Source organism: Lampetra fluviatilis, chromosome 48 (assembly GCF_964198595.1).
Source record: "Lampetra fluviatilis chromosome 48, kcLamFluv1.1, whole genome shotgun sequence".
Classification (NCBI taxonomy): Eukaryota; Metazoa; Chordata; class Hyperoartia; order Petromyzontiformes; family Petromyzontidae; genus Lampetra; species Lampetra fluviatilis.
Genome location: NC_136322.1, coordinates 2,488,251 through 2,505,346, shown reverse-complemented (window position 1 = coordinate 2,505,346; position 17,096 = coordinate 2,488,251). Strand labels below are relative to the sequence as shown.

The window sequence follows — 17,096 nt, the reverse complement described above, 5'->3', positions numbered from 1 at the left end:
ACAATCTCTGTCACAGCTAGCCTACTCCTAGGTCCTCCACTACAGGGCTAGGGGTGGCTAGCTGACCCAGCTCTGGTTAAGCTGGGATTACGGCACCCTGAGTCCCCAGACCGGCTCTTACAAAAACATCGGCTCTGGGCTCTCGTGGCCACGCCACTGGCTTGCCCTGGTCGCTCCTTAGAAGGACGGCGATCCAGGGGAGTCCCAGGGCCTATCTAGCAGGTCTTCTTGCTTCGCTGGTTTAAGCTGAACACTGAACCCCGAGCCCTCCGGCTCACCGCCTTATATAGCAACTCCCCCACCGAGGGGTGGGGCCGTGGGGGATCCCAGCGCCGCGTTAGCCCCCCAGGCTCAACGGTGCGGACGTGGATGTAAGCATCTCTTGGCGTACGGGCATAACCACGCCCAGTGTGTTTGTTTGCGCTCCCGTAACACCTCTACATATGTATACACATAGAGAGAGAGAGATACATAGAGAGAGATTGCCCGGAGGCTGTGGTGGTGGTGGCGGTGGTGGTGGTGGTGGCGGTGGTGGCGGTGTGGGTGGGGGTGGTGGTGGCAGTGGCAGTGGGGGTGATGGTGGTGGTGGGGGTGGTGGGGGTTGTGGCGGTGAGGGTGGCGGTGGGGGTGGTTGTGCTTCTCCCACCGTGTCGCCCTCACCCGTGCCGCCATCGACCATGTCTCAGTTGCACCCCCCCCCCCAGCGCCATCCAAGATGGCACCCGATGGGGGGAATTCCTCGTCCATACCTGGGCAGTGTGCTCATGACCGGCTCCGGTTTGACAGCAGAGGTCTCACTCCGAATCAGTCGAGCGACATTAACTTTACATCGGTTGCGTAACACTGTGTGGAAGCTACCTGGTCTCTCATTCCACACAAAGCTTCAGGTCTTCTCGGCCACGGTCATTCCCTCCCTTCTCTACGCTTGCGAAATGTGGACCCCCCTAATGGAACATCTTCACCGGTTAGAAACATTTAGGCTGGCCTGCCTACGATCAATCCTGGGTTTAACCAGGCTGGATTGTGTGAGGAGCTCACAAATCCTTTAAAGACCTGGACAAAGTCCCATCCGTGAGCTCCTCCGGCAGGCAAGGCTGCGTTGGTTGGGTCATGTAGCCCGCATGCCCAGCCACCGCATGCCGAAACAGCTTTTGTTCGGCCGGATCGAGGGGGCAAAACGGGCGCAGCACGGGCTAGAGAAGAGATGGAGTGATGTGGTACAGGAGGACGTGGAGCTGAGTGGACTTGCCGATGACCGGTACCAGCGGTGTCAAGATCGGCCTCTGTGGAGGAGGCTCGTGAAGGACGCTACTGGGCAGTTGGAGGCAGTCGCCCTCCAACAACAACGGAGGGCGGAGGAGCGACGATTACAACAACGAGCGGGGCGCCGGGTGGCTAAAGCACAGCAAGTTGGCACAGTAGGGGGCACAGGTGGTGCATCAGCCAGTCGTCTCAGTCATCTCAGTCAGTCGACCCATGGCACCTGGGTCTGCCCCGTGACCTCCTGCCAGCGGACGTTCGATACTTCACGTGACCTCAAGGTGCACATGGCCTGGCACAAGCGTCGTGGTGACGTCACCGCCACTTAGTGGCGAATGGCGGTTGTTGTCTGTGTGTACCTGGAGACCCGAGTTCGATTCCTGCTCATGGCCAACGCCAGTGACGATTATCCGAACCGGCCCTGGGCCTCCCCTAGGTCAACTCAGCCTCAAATGAGTACCCGGTGCGATGTGTAAACATTGCCACTGGGGACACAAAGGCGGCCGGGCGTGGTGCAGGCCACCCACCCCCTCGTGTGCCGTGCCGGCCTTCATAGGTGCTCGTTGACAGCACTTGTCCCTACAGCCTGTTTGGGCTACACGGGTGATCTTTGTCTGTGTGTCTCTGTGTCTCAGAGCCCCCCTCCCGGAGCCGTGGGCCTCCCGCCTGAACGCCTCCCAGCGGCTGCTGCTGCTGCGCTGCCTCCGCTCAGACGCCCTGAGCAGCGCCATGCAGGCGCTGGTGGCTCAGAGCCTGGGCCCCGAGTTCATCGAGCCAATGGTGCCGCTCATAGACATGCACTGACTCATAGAGACCCACTCATAGACATGCACTCACCCATAGAGACCCACTCATAGACATGCAGTCACTCATAGAGACCCACTCATAGAGACCCACTCATGGACATGCACTCGCCCATAGAGACCCACTCATAGACATGCAGGCGCTGTTGGCTCAGAGCCTGGGCCCCGAGTTCATCGAGCCAATGGTGCCGCTCATAGACATGCACTGACTCATAGAGACCCACTCATAGAGACCCACTCAAAGACATACACTCACTCATAGAGACCCACAGACTCACCACACAGATACCCACAGACTCACCACAAAGACACACACAGACTCGCCACATAGAGACCCACAGACTCACCACACAGAGACCCACAGACTCACCACACAGAGACCCACAGACTCACCACACAGAGACTCACCACACAGACTCACCACACAGACTCACCACACACAGACTCACCACACAGAGACACACAGACTCACCACACTGACTCACCACACACTGACTCACCACACACAGAGACTCACCACACAGACTCACCACAGAGACTCACCGCGTGTGTGTAGGTGGCCGACCTGGCGACGGTGTTTGCCGACGCGTCTCCCACCGTGCCGGTGCTGCTGCTCCTCTCAACCACACAGACTCACCACACAGACTCACCACCCACAGACTCACCACACAGAGACACACAGACTCACCACACAGAGACACACAGACTCACCACACAGAGAATCACCACACTGACTCACCACACAGACTCACCACACTGACTCACCGTGTGTGTAGGTGGCTGACTTGGCGACGGTGTTTGCCGACGCGTCTCCCACCGTGCCAGTGCTGCTGCTCCTCTCCCCCGGCACCGATCCGGCGTCGGCACTCGCCGCCTACGCCGAGGAGCGCCGCTTCGCCAAGAAGCTGAGCGCCGTTTCCCTGGGACAGGGACAGGTGGGGGGGGCAGTGAGACACAGGGGCAGTGAGACACGGGGGCAGTGAGACACGGGGGCAGTGGGACACGGGGACAGTGAGACACGGGGACAGTGAGACACAGAGACAGGGGGGGGGGGGCAGTGGGACACGGGGGCAGTGGGACACGGGGGCAGTGAGACACGTGGACAGGGGGACACGGGGGCAGTGAGACACGGGGACAGTGGGACACGGGGGCAGTGAGACACGGGGGCAGTGGGACACGGGGGCAGTGAGACACGGGGGCAGTGAGACATGGGGGCAGTGAGACACGGGGGCAGTGAGACACGGGGACAGTGGGACACGGGGGCAGTGGGACACGGGGACAGTGAGACACAGGGACAGGGGGACACGGGGGCAGTGAGACACGGGGACAGTGGGACACGGGGGCAGTGATACACGGGGGCAGTGGGACACGGGGACAGTGAGACACGGGGACAGTGGGACACGAGGACAGTGAGACACAGAGACGGGGGGGGGGCAGTGGAACACGGGAGCAGTGGGACACGGGGGCAGTGAGACACGGGGGCAGTGAGACACGGGGACAGTGCGACACGGGGACAGTGGGACACGGGGACAGTGGGACACGGGGACAGTGAGACACGGGGACAGGGGGACACGGGGGCAGTGAGACACGGGGACAGGGAGACACGGGGGCAGTGAGACACGGGGACAGTGAGACACGGGGGCAGTGAGACACGGGGACAGTGGGACACGGGGGCAGTGGGACACGGGGACAGTGAGACACAGAGACGGGGGGGGGGGCAGTGGAACACGGGGGCAGTGGGACACGGGGGCAGTGAGACACGGGGGCAGTGAGACACGGGGGCAGTGAGACACGGGGACAGTGGGACACGGGGACAGTGGGACACGGGGACAGTGGGACACGGGGACAGTGGGACACGGGGGCAGTGAGACACGGGGGCAGTGAGACACGGGGACAGTGAGACACGGGGACAGTGAGACACGGGGGCAGTGAGACACGGGGACAGTGAGACACGGGGACAGTGAGACACGGGGACAGTGGGACACGGGGGCAGTGAGACACGGGGGCAGTGAGACACGGGGGCAGTGGGACACGGGGGCAGTGAGACACGGGGACAGGGACGGGGGGGGCAGTGGGACACGGGGGCAGTGGGACACGGGGGCAGTGAGACACGGGGGCAGTGAGACACGGGGGCAGTGAGACACGGGGACAGGGACAGGGGGGGGGGGCAGTGGGACACGGGGGCAGTGGGACACGGGGGCAGTGAGACACGGGGACAGGGACAGGGGGGGGTCAGTGGGACACGGGGGCAGTGGGACACGGGGACAGGGACAGGGGGGGGGTCAGTGGGACACGGGGGCAGTGGGACACGAGGACAGGGACAGGGGGGGGGGGGGGGCAGTGGGACACGGGGGCAGTGGGACACGGGGGCAGGGACACTGGGAGGCTGGGTTCAACAATGGGTCTGGGCATCTGTCTGTCTCTCTCTGTCTCTCTGTCTCTGACTCTCTGTCTCTCTCTGTCTCTCTGTTTCTGTGTCTCTGTCTCTCTGTCTCTCTGTCTCTGTGTCTCTGTTTTGTCTGTCTCTCTGTCTCTCTGTTTCTGTGTCTCTGTCTTTCTGTCTCTGTGTCTCTGTCTCTCTGTCTCTGTGCGCAGGGTCCGAGAGCGGAGGCTCTGATGCGATCCTCAATGGAGCGAGGTCGCTGGCTCTTCCTGCAAAACTGCCACTTGGCGCCCAGTTGGATGCCAACACTGGAAGCCCTCGTCAGCGGCATCGAGCCGGACAAGGTGAGCCCGTGCCAGGCTAGGTGCACCATGGGGGGGGTCACGTGACAGACCCTGCAGGTGTCTATGGGGTGACTGCTGTGCCAGGCTAGGTGCACCGGGGGGGGGGGGGGGGGGGTCACGTGACAGACCCTGCAGGTGTCTATGGGATGACTGCTGTGCCAGGCTAGGTGCACCAGGGGGGGGTCACGTGACAGACCCTGCAGGTGTCTATGGGTCGACTGCTGTGCCAGGCTAGGTGCATGAGGTCACGAGACAGACCCTGCAGGTGTCTATGGGATGACTGCTGTGCCAGGCTAGGTGCACCAGGGGGGGGGGGGGTCACGTGACAGACCCTGCAGGTCATTATGGGATGACTGCTGTGCCAGGCTAGGTGCATGAGGTCACGGGACAGACCCTGCAGGGGTCTATGGGATGACTGCTGTGCCAGGTTAGGTGCAGGAGGTCACCGGACAGACCCTGCAGGTCATTATGGGGATGACTGCTGTGCCAGGCTAGGTGCATGAGGTCACGGGACAGACCCTGCAGGTCATTATGGGGATGACTGCTGTGCCAGGCTAGGTGCATGAGGTCACGGGACAGACCCTGCAGGGGTCTATGGGATGACTGCTGTGCCAGGCTAGGTGCATGAGGTCACGGGACAGACCCAGCAGGTGTCTATGGGGATGACTGCTGTGCCAGGCTAGGTGCATGAGGTCACGGGACAGACCCTGCAGGTGTCTATGGGGATGACTGCTGTGCCAGGCTAGGTGCAGGAGGTCACGGGACAGACCCAGCAGGTGTCTATGGGGTCGACTGCCGTGCCAGGCTAGGTGCATGAGGTCACGGGACAGACCCAGCAGGTGTCTATGGGGTCGACTGCTGTGCCAGGCTAGGTGCATGAGGTCACGGGACAGACCCTGCAGGTGTCTATGGGGACGACTGCTTGTGCCAGGCTAGGTGCATGAGGTCACGTGACAGACCCTGCAGGTGTCTATGGGGTCGACTGCCGTGCCAGGCTAGGTGCATGAGGTCACGGGACAGACCCAGCAGGTGTCTATGGGGTCGACTGCTGTGCCAGGCTAGGTGCATGAGGTCACTGGACAGACCCTGCAGGTGTCTATGGGGACGACTGCTTGTGCCAGGCTAGGTGCATGAGGTCACGTGACAGACCCTGCAGGTGTCTATGGGGTCGACTGCCGTGCCAGGCTAGGTGCATGAGGTCACGGGACAGACCCAGCAGGTGTCTATGGGGTCGACTGCTGTGCCAGGCTAGGTGCATGAGGTCACGTGACAGACCCTGCAGGTGTCTATGGGGACGACTGCTTGTGCCAGGCTAGGTGCATGAGGTCACGGGACAGACCCAGCAGGTGTCTATGGGGTCGACTGCTGTGCCAGGCTAGGTGCATGAGGTCACGGGACAGACCCTGCAGGTGTCTATGGGGACGACTGCTTGTGCCAGGCTAGGTGCATGAGGTCACGTGACAGACCCTCCAGGTGTCTATGGGGATGACTGCTGTGCCAGGCTAGGTGCATGAGGTCACGTGACAGACCCTGCAGGTGTCTATGGGGACGACTGCTTGTGCCAAGCTAGGTGCAGGAGGTCACGGGACAGACCCTGCAGGTGTCTATGGGGATGACTGCTGTGCCAGGCTAGGTGCAGGAGCAGAGGAGGTTACGGGACAAACCAGTCGATCCTGTGTCTGTCCCCATGTCTCTGTGTGTCTGTGTCTGTGTGTCTCTGTCTCTGTGTCTCTGTGTCTGTCTCTGTGTCTCTGTGTCTGTGTCTCTGTCTCTGTGTCTCTGTGTCTCACCAGTCTGTCTCTGTGTGTGTGTGTGTGTGTTTCACCAGTCTCTGTGTCTCTGTGTGTGTGTCTCTGTGTCTCTATCTGCAGGTCCACCACGTCTGTGCGTCACGAGTCTCCCCAGCCTGTGTCTCTGTGTCTCTGTGTCTCCCCAGGTCCACCGCGACTTCTGTCTGTGCGTCACGAGTCTCCCCAGCATGTCTCTGTCTATCTGTCTCTGTGTCTCTGTGTCTCTGTGTGTGTGTCTCACCAGCCTGTCTGTGTCTCTCTATCTCAAGGTCCACCGCGACTTCTGTCTGTGTGTCACGAGTCTCCCCAGCCTGTCTCACCAGTGTGTCTCTGTGTGTCTCTGTGTGTCTCTGTGTGTCTCTGTGTGTCTCTGTGTCTCTGTGTCTGTGTCTCTGTCTCTGTGTGTCTCTGTCTCTGTCTCTGTGTGTCTCTGTGTCTGTGTGTCTCTGTGTCTGTGTCTCTGTGTCTCTGTGTGTCTATGTCTCTCCCCAGGTCCACCGAGACTTCTGTCTGTGTGTCACGAGTCTCCCCAGCCTGTCTCTGTCTGTGTCTCTGTGTGTCTGTGTCTCACCAGTGTGTCTCTGTGTGTCTGTGTCTGTGTGTCTCTATCTGCAGGTCCACCGTGACTTCTGTCTGTGTCTCCCCAGTCTGTGTGTGTGTCTGTGTGTCTCTGTGTCTCACCAGTGTCTGTGTCTCTGTGTGTCTCTGTGTGTCTCTGTGTGTCTCTGTGTCTGTGTGTGTCTCTGCAGTTCCACCGTGACTTCTGTCTGTGTGTCACGAGTCTCCCCAGCCCCCACTTCCCCGTGTCGCTGTGTCTCTGTGTCTGTGTGCCTCACTAGTGTGTCTGTGTGTGTGTCTATGTCTCTGTGTCTCACCAGCCTGTCTCTGTGATTCTGTCTCTGTGTGTGTCTGTGTCTCTGTCTCTGTGTCTCCGCAGGTGCACCGCGACTTCTGTCTGTATGTCACGAGTCTCCCCAGCCCACACTTCCCCGTGTCGCTGTGTCTGTGTCTCACCAGCCTGTCTATGTGTGTGTGTGTCTGTGTCTCTGTGTCTGTGTGTCTGTCTGTGTCTCTGTCTCTGTGTCTGTGTCTCTGTGTCTGTGTGTCTCTGTGTCTGTCTGTGTGTCTCTGTGTGTCTCTGTGTCTCCCCAGGTCCACCGAGACTTCTGTCTGTGTGTCACGAGTCTCCCCAGCCTGTGTCTGTGTCTCTGTGTGTCTCTGTGTCTCACCCGTCTGTCTGTGTGTCTCTGTGTGTCTGTCCCCAGGTCCACCGCGACTTCTGTCTGTGTGTCACGAGTCTGCCCAGCCCCCACTTCCCCGTGTCGCTGCTGCAGAACTCCTCCAAGATGGCGCTGGAGCCTCCACGTGGCGTCCGCAGCAGCCTCGTGAAGGCCTTCGCAGGCCTCGCTGAGGACTTCATCTCCTCCTGTGCCAAGGTGAGCTCACCAACACTCACCACTCCTCACCACTCACCGCTCACCACCACTCCTCGTGAAAGCCTTCGCAGGCCTCAGCGAGGACTTTGTCTCCTCCTGTGCCAAGGTGAGCTCCTCACCACCACTCATCACTCACCACTACTCACCACCACTCACCACCACTCACCACTCACCACCACTCACCACCACAAACCACGACTCACCACCACTCACCCCACCACTCACCACCGCTCACTACTCAGCACTCACCACCCACCGCTCACCATTTAACGCCACCACCGCTCACCGTTTGTGTCTCTCGCTGTGTCTCTGTGTCTCTGTCTGTGTCTCTCTGTGTCTCTGTCTGTGTCTCTGTGTCTCTGTGTCTCTCTGTGTCTCTGTCTGCGTGTGTCTCTGTCTGTGTCTCTGTCTCTCTGTGTCTCTCTGTGTCTTTGTCTGCGTGTGTCTCTGTCTGTGTCTCTGTCTCTCTGTGTCTCTCTGTGTCTCTCTGTGTCTCTCTGTGTTTCTGTCTGTGTCTCTGTGTCTATCGCTGTGTCTCTGTGCCTCTGTCTATGTCTCTGTCTGCGTGCGTCTCTCATTGTGTCTCTGTCTGTGTCTCTGTCTGTGCAGCCGATGGAGCTGACGTCTCTGCTGCTGGCTCTGTGCCTGTTCCACGGCGTGTCTCTGTCTGTGTCTCTGTGTCTCTGTCTGTGTCTCTGTCTGCGTGCGTCTCTCACTGTGTCTCTGTCTGTGTCTCTGTGTCTCTGTGTCTATCGCTGTGTCTCTGTGTCTCTGTCTGTGTCTCTCACTGTGTAACTGTGTCTCTGTGTGTGCAGCCGACGGAGCTGAAGTCTCTGTTGCTGGCGCTGTGCCTGTTCCACGGCGTGTCTCTGGAGCGCCGCCGCTACGGGCCGCTGGGGTTCAACGTCCCGTACGAGTTCACGGAGGGCGACCTCAGCATCTGTGTGAGCCAGCTGCACATGTTCCTGGGGGAGTACAACAGCGTCCCCTTCAAGGTACCCGCCACCACCAACACCTACACCATCACCACCACCTACACCACCACCACCTACACCACCACCACCTAACCACCACCTACACCACCACCACCTACACCATCACCACCTACACCATCACCACCCACACCACCTACACCATCACCCACACCACCACTACCACCTACACCACCACCACCCACACCACCACCACCTACACCATCACCACCACCACCTACACCACCCTCACCACCACCTACACCATCACCTACACCACCACCCACACCAGCCACACCACCACCACCACCTACTCCACCACCTACACCACCACCTAAACCATCACCACCACCTACACCACCACCACCTACACCTACACCATCACCACCCACACCACCTATACCACCACCACCACCTACACCACCTATACCACCACCACCACCTACACCATCACCTACACCACAACCACCTACACCACCACCACCTACACCACCACCACCTACACCATCACCACCACCACCCACACCATCTACACCACCACCAAAACCTACACCACCACCACCACCTACACCATCACCATCCACACCACCCTCACCACCTACACCATCACCTACACCATCACCACTACCACCCTGACCACCACCACCTACACCACCACCTACACCACCACCCACTCATCCACTCAACCATCCACTCACTCACCCACCCACCCACCCACTCACTCACCCATCCACCCACCCACCCACCCACCCACCCACTCACTCACCCATCCACCCACCCACCCACTCACCACTCACCCACCCATCCACCCACTCACTCACTCACCCACCCCACCCACTCACTCACTCACTCACCCACCGCACCCACCCACCCACTCACTCACCCACCCACTCACCCACTCATCCACTCACTCATTCACCCACCCACCCATCCACCCACCCACCCACTCACTCACCCCACACACCCACCCACCCACCCACTCACTCACCCCACCCACCTACACCACCACCTACCCACCCGCCCACTCACCCACTCACCCACCCACTCACTCACCCACCCACCCATCCACCCACCCACCCACTCACTCACCCATCCACCCACCCACCCACCCACTCACCACTCACCCACCCACCCACTCACTCACCCACCCCACCCACCCACCCACTCACTCACTCACTCACCCACCCACTCACCCACTCATCCACTCACTCATTCACCCACCCACCCATCCACCCACTCACCCACTCACCCACCCACCCACCCACCCACTCACTCACCCACCCCACCCACTCACTCCACCCACCTACCCACCCGCCCACTCATCCACTCACCCACTCACCGACTCACTCACTCACCCACCCACCCACTCACTCACCCCACCCACCTAACCACCCCACCCACCCACTCCACTCACTCACCCACCCACCCAATCACCCACCCACCCTCCACTGCCATCATCACCACCACCACCATCATCTTACACCATCATGGTCACTGGCGGTTATCTCCGCGGTTGCCTTGGTGACCGGCAGGTGCTCAGGTACACAGCGGGGCAGATCAACTACGGGGGGCGCGTGACGGACGACTGGGACCGCCGCACGCTCTGGGAGCTGCTGAGCCACTTCTACAGCCCCGAGAGCCTGGACCCCACACACAGCTACACCGAGTGTGGCACCTACAGGCAGATCGCCTCCAACACTGAGCTGTTGGTGAGTAGTACCACTACTCACTCACTCACCTACACACTCACTCAACTACTCACTCACTCACTCATCTACACACTTACTCACTCACTCGCTCACCCGCTCACTCACTCACTCACCTACACACTCACTCACCTACACACTCACTCACCTACACACTCTGGACCCCACACATAGCTACACCGAGTGTGGCACCTACAGGCAGATAGCGTCCAACACTGAGCTGTTGGTGAGTAGTACCACTACACACTCACTCACTCACCTACACACTCACTCATCTACTCATTCACTCACCTACACACTCACTCACTCGCTCACCCGCTCACTCACTCACTCACTCACCTACACACTCACTCACCTACACACTCACTCACTCACCTACACACTCACTCACCTACACACTCGGGACCCCACACACAGCTACACCGAGTGTGGCACCTGCAGGCAGATAGCGTCCAACACTGAGCTGTCGGTGAGTAGTACCACGACACACTCACTCACTCACCTACACACTCACTCACTCATTCACCTACACACTCACTCACTCACTCACCTACACACTCACTCACCTACACACTCACTCATTCACTCACCTACACACTCACCTACACACTCACTCACTTGCCTACACACTCACTCACTCACTTACACACTCACTCACTCACCTACACACTCACTCACCTACACACTCTGGACCCCACACACAGCTACACCGAGTGTGGCACCTACAGGCAGATAGCGTCCAACACTAAGCTGTCGGTGAGTTGTACCACGACACACTCACTCACTCAGCTACACACTCACTCACTCACCTACACACTCACTCACTCACTCACCTACACACTCACTCATTCACTCACCTACACACTCACTCACCTACACACTCACTCACCTACACACTCACTCACTCGCCTACACACTCACTCACTCACCTACACACTCACTCACCTACACACTCACTCACTCACCTACACACTCTGGACCCCACACACAGCTACACCGAGTGTGGCACCTACAGGCAGATAGCCTCCAACACTGAGCTGTCGGTGAGTAGTACCACTACACACTCACTCACTCACCTACACACTCACTCACTTACACACTCACTCACCTACACACTCACTCACTCACTCACCTACACACTCACTCACCTACACACTCACTCACCTACACACTCACTCACCTACACACTCACTCACTTACCTACACACTCACTCATTCACCTACACACCTACACACTCACTCACTCACCTACACACTCACTCACCTACACACTCTGGACCCCACACACAGCTACACCGAGTGTGGCACCTACAGGCAGATAGCCTCCAACACTGAGCTGTCGGTGAGTAGTACCACTACACACTCACTCACCTACACACTCACTCACCTACACACTCACTCACTCACCTACACACTCACTCACCTACTCACTCACTCACCTACACACTCACTCACCTACACACTCACTCACCTACACACTCACTCACCTACACACTCACTCACTCACCTACACACTCACTCACCTACACACTCACTCACCTACACACTCACCTACACACTCACTCACCTACACACTCACTCACTCACCTACACACTCACTCACCTACATACTCACTCACCTACACACTCACCTACACACTCCTCCACAGAGGCCGATCTTGACACCGCTGGTACCAGTCATCGGCAAGTCCACTCAGCTCCACATCCTCCTGTACCATGTCACTCCATCTCTTCTCTAGCCGGTGCCGCGCCCGTTTAGCCCCCTCTATCCGGCCGAACAAAAGCTGTTTGGGCATGTGGCGATTGTCCATGCGAGCTACATAACCTAGCCAATGCAGCCTTGCCTACCAGAGGTGCTTACCGATGGGACTTTGTCCAAATCTTTCGAGGATTTGTGAGCTCATCGCACAATCCAGCCTGTTTAAACCGAGGATTGATTGTAGGCAGGCCAGCCTAAATGTTTCTAACCAGCGAATATGTTCCATTAGGGGGTCTACGTTTCGCAAGCACACACCTACACACACCCACACGCTCACACACCTACACACACACACCTAGACACACACAATCGGGGGTGCATGATCTCTATCTGTGTGTGGGTGTAGTGGATAGTAGTGTAGTGTATTATCTAGTGTAGTAGTGTAGTGTATAGTCGTGTATGGTAGAGTAGTGTGTAGTGTTTCGTAGTGTAGTGTATGGTAGTGTATAGTGTAGTGTATAGTGTAGTGTATAGTAATGTGTGTGTGTAGTGTATAGTAATGTGTGTGTGTAGTGTGTAGTGTATAGTAATGTGTGTGTGTAGTGTATAGTAATGTAGTGTATAGTAATGTGTGTGTAGTATGTAGTGTATAGTAATGTAGTGTATAGTAATGTGTGTGTGTAGTGTGTAGTGTATAGTAATGTAGTGTATAGTAATGTGTGTGTGTAGTGTGTAGTATATAGTGTATAGTAATATAGTGTATAGTAATGTGTGTATAGTGTATAGTAATGTATGTGTGTAGTGTATAGTGTATAGTAATGTAGTGTATAGTGTATAGTAACGTGTAGTGTATAGTGTATAGTAGTGTATAGTGAATAGTAATGGAGTGTATAGTGCATAGTAATGTGTGTGTGTAGTGTGTGGTGTATAGTAATGTAGTGTATAGTGTATAGTAATGTGTGTGTGTAGTGTATAGTGTATAGTAGTGTATAGTGTAGTATTAGTAATGTGTGTGTGTAGTGTATAGTGTATAGTAATGTGTGTGTGTAGTGTATAGTAATGTGTGTGTAGTGTATAGTGTATGGTAACGTGTGTGTGTAGTGTATAGTAATGTAGTGTATAGTGTATAGTAATGTGTGTGTAGTGTATAGTGTATAGTAATGTAGTGTATAGTGTATAGTAATGTAGTGTATAGTGTATAGTAATGTAGTGTATAGTGTATAGTAATGTGTGTAGTGTATAGTAATGTGTGTGTGTAGTGTATAGTGTATAGAAGTGTATGTGTAGTGTATAGTGTATAGTAATGTGTAGTGTATAGTGTGTATAGTAGTGTGTGTGTATAGTGTATAGTAGTGTGTAGTGTATAGTAACATGTGTGTGTAGTGTATATTAATGTAGTGTATAGTGTATAGTAATGTGTAGTGTATAGTGTATAGTAATGTGTGTCTGTAGTGTGTAGTGTATAGTAATGTAGTGTATAGTGTATAGTAATGTGTGTGTGTAGTGTATAGTAATCTGTGTATAGTGTATAGTAATGTAGTGTGTAGTGTATAGTGTATAGTAATGTGTGTGTGTAGTGTATAGTGTAGTGTATAGTGTATAGTAACGTGTGTAGTGTATAGTAGTGTATAGTGTATAGTAGTGTATAGTAACGTGTGTGTGTGTGTGCAGGGCTATTTGCAGTACGCTCGCAGCCTGCCCCTCACGGACTCCCCGGCCGTGTTTGGGCTGCACCCCAACGCCAGCCTGACGCTGGCGCACAGCGAGGGGGCGGCGCTGCTGGTGGCGCTGCTGCAGATGCAGCCGCAGGACGCCGCCAGCGCTGCCGCTGGTGGTGGCGTTGCAAAGTCACGCGACGAGGTGACGCAGACGAGCACAAACACGTACAACATACACTACACTGTACACAACACTACACTATACACTACACTATACACTACACTATACACTACCATACACTACACTACACATTACACTATACACTACACTATACACTACACTACTATACACTACACTATACACTACTATACACTACACTATACACTACACTATACACTACTATACACTACACTATACACTACACTACTATACACTACACTATACACTACACTATACACTACACTACTATACACTACACTACTATACACTACACTATACACTACATTATACACTAAACTATACAATACACTATACACTACACCATACACTACACTATACACTACACTACTATACACTACACTATACACTACACACTACACTATACACTACACTATACACTACACTATACACTACACTGTACACTACACTGTACACTACACCGTACACTACACTATACACTACACTATACACTACACTATACACTACACTATACACTATACATTACACTACACTATACACAACACTATACACTACACTATGCAATACACTATATACTACACTATACACTATACTACACACTACACTATACACAACACTATACACTACTATACACTACACTGTACACTACACTATACACTATACTATACACTACACTATACACTACTATACACTACACTATACACTACACTATACACTACATTACACACTACACTATACACTACACTATATACTACACTATATACCAGAGGTGGGACAAAGTCATTGTTATGCAAGTCCAAGTCGAGTCGCAAGTCATCAAATTCATGACTCGAGTCTGACTCGAGTCCAAGTCACATGACTCGAGTCCACATCTCATAGGTGGGACAAAGTCATTGTTATGCAAGTCCAAGTCGAGTCGCAAGTCATCAAATTCATGACTCGCGTCTGACTCGAGTCCAAGTCACATGACTCGAGTCCACACCTCTGCTATATACTATACACTACACTATACACTACACTATACACTACACTATACACTAAACTATACACTATACACTACTACACTATACACTACACTATACACACAACACTATACACTACTATACACTACACTATACACTACACTATACACTACACTATACATGACACTATACATTACTCTGTACACTACACTATACACTACACTATACACTACACTACTATACACTACACTATACACTACACTATACACTACACTATACACTACCATACACTACACTATACACTACACTATACACTACCATACACTACACTATACACTACACCATACACTATACAATACACTACACTATACACAACACTATACACTACTATACACTACACTGTACACTATATACTATACACTACACTATACACTACACTACACTATACACTATACACTACACTATACACTACACTATACACTACACTATACACTAAACTATACACTATACACTACTACACTATACACTACACTATACACTACACTACACACAACACTATACACTACTATACACTACACTATACATGACACTATACATTACTCTGTACACTACACTATACACTACTACACTATACACTACAATATACACTATACACTAAACTACACACAACACTATACACTACTATACACTACACTATACACTACACTATACACTACATTACACACTACACTATTCACTACACTATATACTACACTATATACTATACACTACACTATACACTACACCATACACTACACTATACACTACACTATACACTACACTATACACTACACTACTATACACTACACTATACACTAAACTATACACTACTACACTATACACTACACTATACACTACACTACACACAACACTATACACTACTATACACTACACTATACACTATACTATACACTACACTACACTATACACTACACTATACACTACACTATACACTACACTACTATACACTACACTACACTATACACTACACTATACACTACACTATACACCACACTATACACTACACTATACACTAGGAGGTTATGGGACAGACCCTGCAGGTGTCATGGGTTGGCTGCTGTGCCAGGTTAGGTACAGGAGGAGGAGGTTACGGGACAGACCCTGCAGGTGCCACGGGTTGGCTGCTGTGCCAGGCTAGGTGCAGGATTAGGTCATGGGGACAGATCCAGCAGGTGCCATGGGTTGACTGTTTGAGATGGCAGATTTACCACCTGTTCCCCCTACTGTGTGTATCTCTGTGTGCGCATCTGTGTCTCTGTGTGTGTATCCACTTGTCATCTGTAGGATGCACCTGCCATACTTCCACTCCGGTGGTGTGTGTGTAATAATCCTTCAGGAGACGGCTTCGGAATCAGTCCTTTTATTTCCACTCCACAATACACTTTGCTCACTCACTCTCCGTTGTTGGCAGACAACGGAGAGAGGACAGACTACGCACTAAGTCCCCACCGCGCACGTGGCAACCCGAGCCCCCATCCGCGCGTGACCCTGCTCTTGTCAGTTTCAATCTGCTCTCGATCGTTCTCTCTCACTCGCTCTTAATACCTTCGTCACGTGGTTCCCCCAGCCAATCGTTCATGGACAGCTTGGACCATTCTTGATGGTTCCCTGTCAATCCCGGGACCACGCCCCTCATCCGGCTCCCCATTAGCTGGGGCCCCGAATGGCTAGGCCAATCACTCCTGATGACCTGTCGTGATGACGCATGGGCCATGGTCCCTATCTCAATCCTTATTGGCTACAAGCAGGACCGGCAAGCCAATCCCCACGTGAACCCTCTATAGCTGTTATTACATCACCCCCCCCCCGGTGAAAAAATTTAGCC

General features: G+C 54.1%; 1 protein-coding gene across 1 annotated transcript in view; it reads left to right on the top strand.

Annotated features, from left to right (window-relative positions):
• The window catches only part of DNAH1 (dynein axonemal heavy chain 1), a 184,833-nt gene that overhangs the window by 147,693 nt on the left and 20,044 nt on the right, over window positions 1–17,096 (top strand). Inside the window, exons 69-75 of the mRNA XM_078877706.1 lie at window positions 1,896–2,040; window positions 2,840–2,998; window positions 4,659–4,790; window positions 7,846–8,016; window positions 8,832–9,011; window positions 10,520–10,696; window positions 14,064–14,252. Coding sequence (XP_078733832.1) covers window positions 1,896–2,040; window positions 2,840–2,998; window positions 4,659–4,790; window positions 7,846–8,016; window positions 8,832–9,011; window positions 10,520–10,696; window positions 14,064–14,252 — 1,153 coding nt within the window. The remainder of the gene's footprint in view (window positions 1–1,895; window positions 2,041–2,839; window positions 2,999–4,658; window positions 4,791–7,845; window positions 8,017–8,831; window positions 9,012–10,519; window positions 10,697–14,063; window positions 14,253–17,096) is intronic.